This window comes from Amphiprion ocellaris, chromosome 11, assembly GCF_022539595.1.
Source record: "Amphiprion ocellaris isolate individual 3 ecotype Okinawa chromosome 11, ASM2253959v1, whole genome shotgun sequence".
Classification (NCBI taxonomy): domain Eukaryota; kingdom Metazoa; phylum Chordata; class Actinopteri; family Pomacentridae; genus Amphiprion; species Amphiprion ocellaris.
In genome coordinates, this window is record NC_072776.1 from 25,939,973 (window position 1) to 25,951,946 (window position 11,974).

Consider the following 11,974-nt stretch of genomic DNA (forward strand, 5'->3'; position numbering starts at 1 on the left):
TATTATCATTTGAGGCACATTGGAGCCCTCTCCAGGTAAACACACCGGATTGCAGCAGGAAATGCCCCGCACGTGGCATGCTGGTCCAGTTGCGGTGCGTTTTCCGCTGCGATCCGGTGTGTTTACCTGGAGAGGGCTGCAGCTCATTTGCATAAAGTAGACTGGACTTAAGTGTGCAGAGATTAGGTAGGGGGTTAAAAAAAAGTCGGATAAATCGTGAATCGGGATTTTTTGTGAAAAAATCGAAGATTTTTTTTTGAGGCCATATCGCCCAGCCCTAGGTTCAACTAGTTTAACTTTTTAGTGGTGTGAATGCATCCTCACTAACTGTGGCCTGTTCATTAGAAAGTCCTGAATTCACAGGCAGATGTTATGTTGTACACCTAGGTTGGACATCTTGGAGAGCAGTCTGCTTGGTAAGATGGTGTTGAAGGCAGAATTGTACTCGACAAACAAAAGCTGCGCATATAACCCTTGGTCCAGGTGATGAAGTACAGTATGGAGAGTGGTAGCGATGGCATCGTCTGTTGACCTCTTGGATCTGTAGGCATACTGATGGGGTGCAGGCTGAATGGCAGAGCGGCTTTGAGGTGTTGCAGGGCGAGTCTCTCCAGGTACTTCATAATTACAGATGTTAGTGCAACAGGCCTGTAGTCGTTGAGTAATGTTATGGTAGCCTGCTTTGGGACTGGTACTGTAGTGGATGTCTTCAGGCAGGTTCACTGCAACGGAGATAGGTTAAAGATATTGGGAAATACTTCATCTAACTCTAAAGTGCATTCCTGGAACGCACGCCAGGGAATGCCATCCGGTTCGGTTGCTTTTCATGTGTTGATCTTATGGATTGTGCGTATCACATCAGCAGACTGGATGACAAGTGTCTGGCTGTCAGTGGCTGGGGCTTGACTGATGGTCATCTCCGCTGTCTTCACCTCCATACGACTAAAGAACTGGTTAAGCTGCTTTGCCAATGAAGCACTGCTGCTGGTCAAGCCGCTAATGTTATATGTTAGAGATCGACCGATTATCGGTTGGGCCGATTATCGGTGCCGATATTTGGACATTTGACGTATATCGGCATCGGCCTTTTTTTAATCCGACGGGCCGATATGAAGAAATCAATTTAAACCTGAGTTATTTTGGCTCAGATGCAGCCGCGTCTCTCTCTCCTGCTTTCTGTCTCCAGCACTATCCACCCCGCGCTCTGATTGGTTAAGCTTCAGTGGCAGAGCCTCTGAAGCAGTAGCTGTCCTCACACACACACAGCAGAGAGGGAAAGTGTTCTCGTGTGAGAAGCTCCAGAGAGAAAACACGTGTCGAAGGTAAATGCAGAAAACTCTTCCGAAATTGTAATAAACATCCCAGTGCTCTAGATCTCACAACTACTACTAACGTTACAGTGAGCAGCAGAATAACGTAAGAGCGGAGTAAACATTAGCGGCAGCTCTGCTAACTCCTATTACCTCCCGACATGTCTGTGAATTACTTAATCCTCTGCGTAATCAAACAAAGCAGGAAGATGAAGCGTCGACGAGTCTCCCTTTAAACGTGTGTCAAAAGTGCGGATTTTGAACTTTCTACCAGTTTTTGAATAGTGTTGATCGACCAAGTAAAACCAGAGTTATGATCAATAATAAACGCTGTACTTTTGAGCGAACTTTAGACAAGCGCATTTCGTGCGTCATTGTATGGTGAACGGCTAAACGGGAGATTCTTTGAAGCCTTCTGTAGCCGACACAAAAACAATCAGAAACATCAGGGAGAGTTTTGCAACTCTTAGGGAGTGACGTGTGAAAAACAAGCAGCTCTGAGACTCCCTGCTGGAAGCACCTGGGGGATGAGAGCGTCTGCACAGGCATGATCCCAGTCAGAGCGTCTCTGTGTTACTAGTAAGAGAGTGGAATATTTAAGAAATACACAGTGGAGAGATGGCCAAATTGCGGATTTGGAACTTTCTATCATTTTATTTAGTCAGGGGATAGTTATAACTCCTTGGGAGAGCAGCACGTCCTTCAATGGCTTTGGCCACAGATCACTCTCTCTGCCAGACACAGAGAAGACACAAGATGCACAGAAAATAAAGACTTTGCTTCAAATGTAAAATAATAATAATAAACTTATTCTAGCAATGGAGAACACCAGGACTCCAGATTCTCCACATGGTCCTAAATGGTAAATGGTCTGTATTTATATAGCGCTTTACTGTACCTGAAACGATACCCAAAGCGCTTTACATTATACATCACATTCACCCATTCACACACTGATGGTAGAAGCTGCCATGCAAGGCATTAACCACAACCCATCAGGAGCAGTTAGGGGTTTAGTGTCTTGCTCAGGGAGACCTCAACATGAGCTCTCCAGGCCAGGATCAAACTGGCAACCCTCCAGTTACAAGACGGCCACTCTACCCACTGAGCCATAAAGCCCCTTTCCTATTGTTTTTGCCATTGTAGAGACTGTGGTGGACAGAAAAAGTTTTTTTGGAGTGGCACAAATTCATTTATGTAAAATTTTATTGTGACTCCTGATGATTTTGTAAATAGTTGTGCCAAAGTGCCTAAAAATTTCCTGCATTTTAGTGCAAATAGTGGTGTATAACTGTGTTGACTGCTGAATTTGCACATTATTTTATGACATAAACAATTTATATTTGCATTCTAAGTTCTGAAAAGGATTCTTTACACGTTTGTGTCCACAGTAAAAAAAAATCTAACTTTTTCCTACTCAGACTGTATTTTTTCAGCAATTTTAGGTCGTGTGTTCATACATTATATCAAAAATGTATAAATAATTGTAGAATCATACAGGTGAGGTTGTGCTGAAAAAAGGACACCAAGCAAAGCAAGATCAACAATTTTTAAGGTGAAATATAAAGGTACAGGTCAAAAATGGACCTCAGTCAAATTGTCCCCCCAGATTCCTAAGGGTTAAAGCAAAGATAAGTCATTATAGTTATATTTAAATTTTACTTTATTTACTGTGGAAAAATTTCAGGGAGGTATTTATTTAAGCTTTTATTCAACTTTATAAGAGATGCTTCTGAGTGTAGGAAATCCATGCACTTCTGGAGCTATTATTTTCTGTTTGTTTGATTAAATAAACATGCTTTAGGCATTTAAACGAAGTTCAGTGTTTGCATTATTCAATTTTTTTCACGCTAATTTTTAAACTTTTACTGCAAATGAATATCGGCTCCAAATATCGGTTATCGGCCTCCTCTAACTACTAATAATCGGTATCGGTCCTGAAAAACCCATATCGGTCGATCTCTATTATATGTTACTATTCTGGCCAGCTTTGTGGCGACTTCCCTCTGCCGAGTCCGAGTTGTCGAAGAGGTCCTCAATCCTCTGTTTGTATGGTGCTTAGCATCCCTGATGCCCTTTGTGGGGTCAGCTCTGGCCACGCTGTATTTCTGTGTCACCAGACCTAAAAGCAGTGTTTCGGGCTTTCAGCAGTTGTACATCCTTGTTCATCCACAGCTTGTTAGAAAACAAGTGGACCCACTTCATTGTGGTAACATTGTCCATATAGCATTTGATGTAAAACAGCACTGAGGAAGTGTACACTCCCTTCCAAAAGTATTGGAACAGTGAGGCCAATTCCTGTATTTTTTGCTGTAGACTGATAACATTTGGATTTTACATGAAAAGATGAATTTGAGGCAAGAGATCAACATTTCAGCTTTTATTTCCAGATATTTACATCTGGATCCGATACAGAACTTAGAAGATAGCAACAGCTTCACAGCCCCACTTCTGCTTCTTATTTCCATGCTGCCTCCTTTGCCTGCCGGCCGGGACTTGTGATCCACAGAGACCCCTGTGGCCTGACGAGCTCCGATGGGATTTCTCCAAAAATACAGCTACTTGGCATTGAACCAATGGCAAGCAGTTTGTGCCGGCTGTATTTTATGTATGCATGTGCGCATGGCACCCACTAAGCAGTAGACTGTTAGAAGAAGTAAGCTACGAGAAAGTGAGAGGTGCTGAGCTGCTGCATGGACATGGCGCCATCTCTGGCTAACTCGCTGAGTCTGTTTTTGAGCGTGTTTCGTCTCCGTTCCCTCTGCGTTGGAAGGAACATTCTCAGTCTGGTGCTTTAAGGTTCTGATGACTCCCAGTTTATTTTCTAGTGGGTATTTGATTCCTACAATCAAACAACAGATATTGGTCTGTGTGTGTCAGTTTCCTGTAGACTTCAGTGTTGAGACGTCCTTTCTCTTCAACATGCACAGCACAGTCCAAAAGTGTGGAAACACTGATAATGTAGTTTTTAGTGAAGTAGGGACATCTTTAATGTAGCTGGTAACCCAACAGTAAATTTTCCATTTGCTACACATATCAAAGTTGTAATGTAAAATATTATTCTTTAAGTATCATGTCATGCAAGTTAAGAGTTCCAAAAGTGGAAAACGAGTGACATTTAAACAAAACTTCAAAATTCAAATCCTGTTGTAAAAGTTTACTATGTGATATGATTACTGATTAATGCACTGGGCATACAGTAAAATGTGCTGTTGTTCTTTGTGGTTTGACAGCAAGCAGCACAGTTAACTTTTTCTAAGAAAAATAAGAGGAAAGAACAGCAAGCGGAAACATACTGAAGCAAAATATACGTACACACATGCCGCACACGCTGTGTACATAATTCTTGTGAAATTCATCATGACTGTGGTTGTTCTGTGGTCTAAGAAAAAAAAAGACAAAGGCAGCCATCGGCATTCTAGAGGCATTTCCTGCATGGCTGATGTACTTAGTCTATCTTGTCTTTAGTTAAGGTTGAACTCAGCTGCCAATGGTGGTGTAGTGGTTCAATGGTCAAAAAGTGGCATATATCTATGGATCAGAAAAAGTACATTTTTAACGTTTACTAAATGTGAGTTAGAATAAAAGATGAGAAGTGAAATATAAAACATGTGAGTACCTAGAATGCATGTTACATTGTTCATATATTGATTTGTGACAGTGGGTTGGATGGGCGATTGATTCAAATGCTTTTTAGATAGGAACAGGTCAAATGTATTTAGGATATGATCACTTTTGAATTTGGCAGCTGCTTGTAATGCTAAATGTAATACACCATCCTAACCTTACATACGGTGGTCATCAGGGCTAGGAGCCCCCAATCATGAAAATGCTGTGATTTATTTTCTTCATCAGCTGCTCCAATTCGGAGGAGCATGCTGCTAGGAAAACACATACACACACACACGCACGCACGCACGCACACACTCACACACACACACACACACACACACACACACACACACACACACACACACACATGCACACGGGTCAGTTTTGGCTGAAGAATGATTTTCTTAATTTAATTTGAACCAACTAGTCTTTCAAATCAAAACATTGAACACTGTCATCAAGATTAGCATGCTGATGCACAGAATGGAATAAACCTAACCTAACCATAACCCTATTTTAATTAAGGAGAAATAACATTTTTCTGCCTTAAGGGCAAAGGTTAAACTCTGACTGCTAAATGGCAATCTCTAAAAAAAACTGCCTAATATTTTTGTCATAGCGTTGAAAAGTAGGAAGAATCCTGAACTAGCTCTCTTTCTGGCGAACCCCCCACCCATGGGGGGTTCGCCATTGTAAATGTAATAAAGCCAATAGCGTAATAACAGAAAATTCAATCCTATTTATGTAGTATTACATTATCGGATGCAGGTATTACGTTTTCAAAGGACTTTTTTAGTGCTAGGCCACTGATGTAATAACCAGCCAATAATGTAGTAACTTATTACATTATTGGCAAAATGTTACTGTTTTATTGGCTCGTGAACTTTATTACATTGTTGGCAAGTTTTTATGTTTTTGGCTTTAGTACATTTAAAATGGCCAGAATTCTTGCGTTTTTGGCCATTATTACGTTACTGGTTGCTACACACCTCGATCAACCAGGGTGATAGAGCAGTATTGCTTGACCTATAAGTAGCAATTGATTTTTGTAAGTCATAGCATTTTGTTGAAGAGGTTCTCTTCCTAATTATAGAACAGACACCACGTAGTCTAAGTCCTACCCATTCTCTGACTGGGGTATCCAAGGACAGCATCCACGGTCCATTATTTTTTCTCCTGTGCATTAATGACTTACTTAGAGTCTGTGTTGATGACTGATCCAATCAACAACCCGAAGAGGTTGGTCTGCAAGAATGTTTAGGAAGGTGGTACGTGTCAAAGTGGCATTCACATGAATGTCAGAACCCAAGGTTTCCCAGCATAACACTGCAGCAGTAATTTACATGTAAAATTTGTAAGGAACTTAAGGGTATTGATTGCTCACCAACAGTTTCTTTTCCAAAACAGTTGCACACCCAGTACTTTGTTAAATCTCACTTCCTTCAGTATGATTCAGCAGTATTTCCACTGGTGGGCAATATGCTGCTTGAAAGTATTTGGAGGAAATGTGTTTGTAAAGTGTCAGAACACACTAAGAAAAATATTCACTCCCTTGGACTTTTTTCCCTGTCATTACATTTTAAACACTGAATCGTGGTCAAACTAATATTGACTGTTTTATTTTTATTCACAAAAAAGACCCTTTCATATTAAAATGAAAACAGATGTCTACAAAATAATGTGAGTTAATATAAAAACATAAAATGTAAAAGTGGTTATATAAATGGTTCACCTAATTCAACACGGGTGTTGCCAGTTGGTGCTGGAAGTCACACAGTTAATGAAATCAAATCAAATGCCTTTATTGTCATTGCATGTACGTATACTACATACCACTATCTTGGAGATCATCTTAGTGCAGTGAATGTGTCTCAGTGATTGTAGTATAAAGACACCTGTATCTGGAAGGTCCAGTCTTTGATGAATCAGTACCCCTGGCTATAACTACACCAGGAAGACAAAGAACACTCCAAGCAACTCCTATATAAAATTCCATAATATTGTTTAAAAGTAAAGACATGCCTAACACCACATCATAAGATGTAATTCACGTTGCTAGATATTCACTTTAGAATAGTGTAAGATATTAAATGAAACAAAAATAATACAGCACTTTTTAAACCAGGAAATGTTAGTTCTTATGTGTTAAAATACAATAAATGTCAGTTTTTTTTCTTTCTATGGACAAATAGTTTCATGAACATTGACTGACTTGTCATTTTCATATATATATGTAAACTCAGCTGACTACTGGTTTTAACATCCCTTTTTCTGTCTATCTGTGTTTCAGGCATCCATCCAGCACATGGAGAATGTTCTGGTTGTTGCGACTCTTACCACACCCTTATCTTCGTTCTTGAAAATTTGGCCAACGGTGCCCTCTCCAGGTGAGAAGAGGAGCAGGTTGTCATTATCTGATGAGAGTGATGAGGAAAGTGCAACAGAGAGCACCAGTGGGAGCACAGGGGGATGTTATAATCTACGGCTGGGCACTAGCCTCCTCTCTTCCTCCTCTTCCTCATCTTTGTCAACTTCTTTATCCCCTAAGCCTGAACCATCACCTGGTCTGTCCTCAAAACAGCCATTAGACTTCTTCAACTCACAGCCCAAAGGCCTTATTCCAACAGACACTCATTCCAGTGCTGGACTGAAGCCCTTACTGATCACAGGCACAGACAGTTTGACTGGAGAAGAAAGCAAGGCAGAAGAGACAGAGCACAAGGCAGTGGGACAGAGGGACAGCCAGGATGTGAACCTCCTTACATTAACATTTGGCCGGCAGGGGGAGAACATAGAGGAGGAGGAGAAGTCATACCGCTACATGACAAAAGTGGAGCAAGAGTGTCATTCTTCTTCCGAGGAGTGCAGCAGTACTGAAGTTTCACAAACTTCAGGCTCCAAGGAAATTGCCACAAAAACCATTTCCTTGTGTGTTGATGAAGAGGAGGAGGAAGACACAGTCAAGTACTCTGGATATATGGAGCGCACATGTACAGATGTATGATATGATTTTATGTAGAGATTTGAAGGTGGTAATTTTGTGCTGTTTTCATATTGTGTGAAAAGCAGTGTTTGAAAGAAAGGCTGAGGTTGTCAGTGCATACACTTCACTGATCTAGATTTAGTTCCATTAACTCAATGAGAATGCTTAAAACAGATTTTATGATAAGTAATTATCATTTATACTTATTACTGGCCATGGTGTACCTACACTGAGTCAGTGCTGGAGAAGGACCTGAAGGTTTTAAGAACAGTCTGAAGTGACAGTAAATGACAGTGTCCTTCTTCCATTTAAAATGGCACTTGAGGCTAGGGTTGAGGCTAAACAGCATCTTATCAGAACTAAATATGCTTCCTAGCCTTGTCAACAGCAAATCATTTGAATCTCTAATCACATCTTTTTAAGTATGTAGTTTGTTTGGTGGAGAATGACAATCAGTTTAAAATGATCCTTTAAATGTTTATTTCACTCCATGCAGCAACAAATTAAACAATGTCACAAAATAAATTACTTAAAATTTAAAAGTCTAGTTTCTTCTGAACATTAAAAACACAATAGATCAAAACAAGGCAAAAGACGAAGCTTGGAGAAATTGCTATCTGGCACAGAGTTAAAAACATGTTTTCAGGCAGGTGAACTGGGTAAAGTTAAGCTTAAACTGCATTGAATGAAAGTATATTGTGATCAGGCACACACATCCTTAGTCTTGAAATTGTTAGGATTCAGACGTCTGTATAGAACTAGGCCAAGGCTCTGACCCTTCAAATGCATGGATTATTGCCTGAGTGAGTTTGAAAAATTTATTTGTCAAATTGATTTTACCATCACATACAATAAGAGTTTTGTTATACTTTGATATAAATTGGGTTAATAACATCAAAACATTGTTTAGTGTAGATGGTCTGTAGATTGCCACAGTGCTGCCATTCACAGAATTCGACAGGTGTTAAGCTGAGGCCAGTTTCTCATTTTTCCTGGTTTGTCAAGTTTGGAACCTCTAGGCAAATCAGCCATGTTTGTTTACAGGAGCGTAACTGAGTTATCGCTTGTTTGTAAAAGGAGTAAGTGTTGTTTTTTTTTGTTTTTGTTGATAATGCCTGTAGTGTCGGAGAGAGGCAAAACAGACTAACTAAACCAAGAATGTGAACAATTTGCCTGGTAATTTGTTGGCCATAGCCACTTGTTGATAGCGCTACATATTTAGCTTTCTTGAAACCGGATGTGAACTGGACTTGCCTACTTGTCAAACTTTCCTGTTGCAGTCTCAATCCCTTCAAATTGAAATCGCTTCTTAATTTTTTGGATGAACACCATTATTTAGAGCAATTATCTAAATATATAAAAACAAGGGCCCTCATGCAAGAATCTGTCAGCCTTGTTTTTGAGTTGATGTTGAAAAAGTCATGCACAAATGGTCCACAGCCACAAACCAACCAATTAGCATCAAATTTATGGCAAAAACAAGAAGACGTACATAAACTAAAATATTGAAAGCAGAAGGAAAAAAGAAGACACATAAAGAAAACTTTGCAGAGCAATGTTACTTGTCGCTCAAACATAAGCTTTTGATGTTCTCATATTTCTATTTTTCCTATTTCTCCTCAACAGACAGCCTCAAACTGATACTACACAGTAATAAAACTGATTTTATTAGACCAAAACCCTTTGTGTAACATGCAGTAAATTTCATCGTTGTTTTCATGTCTGTCTGATGATTCTTCAGTTGCATTACTATAGTTGAATCTTCTGACTCTGCCTAATAGGATTGCTGACACTGCTTACATGTATGCGGTTTTCATCTGTAGACATTATAGTGTAATATTTTTTGGGTAAATGTGCTACAAGTGAAAGATGATATAATTATGGCAAATGCTGTTAAACTGAAGAATAGAGTTAAGACGTGTATGGACTACATAATAATGTAGGTTCTAATAATCGCTGATGTTTTGGTGTGGTGTGTGTCTGTGGAGGACACACACACACACACGCACAGCTGGAAGGTCACAAAGTATAACCTGTCATTTTGGTGTGAAGATACATGCTTTTTAATAAATGATATACGGAGTAATTGGAACATAATGGTGTAAACTTAGAGCAATATTACTTTTCAAAGAGGGGTATCAGAAACATAACAATACATAAAGGTATAATATGCATGAAGTCTATCTCAAAATAATAGGGCAAAGTTTGAACATGTCTGGGCATGTTCTCTGTAAAACATGACCTAATGATAACCTAATGGACATGTCTTCTGTAGGGAGTGATCTCTGAGTGAAATATGATGACCTGAAGTCACGATCTGACCAATAGATTTAGAAAAGTCTAACGGTGTCAAAACTGTCACTCCTATCATACGCTCTATAGACGTGGAAGAATGACCAACTCTCCACACAAAAGACGGTGCACAGCTCAGTATCTTTAGTTTTTTCTTGGGGTTTTAATCACCGTTAAGAACTACTTCTGGATTTTTGTCGACAATAAGTACTGCTGCCTCCAAATGCCAACTTCTCTTGTTGATTTTTTTTTTTTTGAAGATCTTTAACATTTGAACACGGTCAAGTCTTAGACTCTGGCCCATGATTTGTGACTTAGATTCCACTTCTTCAATATGTAGGCTAGAAGCTCCACGGTGTCAAGCTCTGATTTTATTCACCCGTTAACAGCAGTACTTGCCTCTTAGAAAGCAGTTTAATTATTTTGTCACCAAAAAAAAATCCTCATGAACCATCAGTATCCATTATCATTATTTTGATCAGCAATCTTGCTGTGTTTGTTTCACTGATTGTGAAGTCTGGCATTTAGATTTTTTCACTTCCTCCGGCAGTTCCTTTCCATGTGGGGCCATAATGTAGATAGACACTGCCCGTAGGTCCAAAACTGAGAAGGATCTGGTGTTCGCAGCTCATTTTCTAATCATGTTCATGCAATTAGGCTGACTGGAAGTCAAAGGTGTACTCAGTTTAGTCTCAGTGATTACACGTTTTCTGGCTTGTATGTCAGTAATCACAGGTGTATTCACTTTTGTTGCACTAAGTTTCTGCTTCGAGGCCTGTATTTTCAAAATAGTCTTTCAAGCAATCATTGGAACTGTAGTAATTGTTGAGAGGCGATACAATTGTGAATATTGCACAAAGGTGTACTCACTTTTGTTGTATACTGTAAGTAAGGGAAATTTAGGAAAAGAAAACATTCTTGCATGAGGCCCATTGTATTCTTCACCATATGGTTTACAGTAAATGATGCAGGTTTACACATTGGTGCTTCCTCTGCTTTCTAAAAGGTCTTAAGATCTAAATCAAAACCTAAAGAGGATTTCACAGGAGAAGTTCATATTTAGAAATTGCTATTTGTATATTTTTAGCTACTAACCCTAATCCTCTGCAGGAAATTGGCCGGATGTGACAACTTTAGCAGTAAGTTTCAGATTTTAAGAGCGAGTAACACTTTCTTGGAAAAAGCAGCAAACTTCAAGTGTTCTTCAACATGCACTGAAAACTGAACTTGTGAACATACAATAGTTTAGAAAAACAGAGTACATGAGAAATACTGTATTTTTATTAAAAGGCATTTTATGTTTAGTGACTTATCAGTGGATATTTCCATTGTTATACATAATTTCTGAAATGGAGCTGTAGTGACTGAATGTTACACTGACTGGCTTTTCTATGTTTTTTACATATATGAAGAACAGGGAACCACAGAAATGCACATATTATTACACTTTGCAACTTTATTTCAACAGTACAATATGAAATCATATTTGTGTCATTTTGGTGTATTTATATTGATTGTAACATCTTGCCATGCATTCTCATTTTTGCTACTCAGTCATTTTACTCAGTATTCAGCCATAAACATGTACATGTATTTTTGAGCAAATAGTCACATTTTTACTGCTAAATCTTGTTCTGTCATGTTTATTATTTCAATAAAAACTACAACAGTAGTTTATGTCATCAAATTCTTCAAGCTGACATTACGGATCGACTAATCTGTGTACCAGTGACTGTGAAACCTCAACTAGTTAAGCTGCAGGATAAGAATGGTAGCC

At 39.1% G+C, this 11,974-nt stretch overlaps 1 protein-coding gene across 2 annotated transcripts in view; it reads left to right on the forward strand.

The window, feature by feature from the left end:
* The window catches only part of LOC111588460 (interferon alpha/beta receptor 2-like), a 39,375-nt gene extending 27,506 nt beyond the window's left edge, over positions 1 to 11,869 (forward strand). For both annotated transcript variants that reach the window (XM_023298868.3, XM_035943154.2), the window contains exon 8: positions 7,213 to 11,869. In XM_023298868.3, coding sequence (XP_023154636.1) covers positions 7,213 to 7,926 — 714 coding nt within the window. In that variant the 3' untranslated portion in view covers positions 7,927 to 11,869. The remainder of the gene's footprint in view (positions 1 to 7,212) is intronic.
* Positions 11,870 to 11,974: the final 105 nt, after the last annotated feature.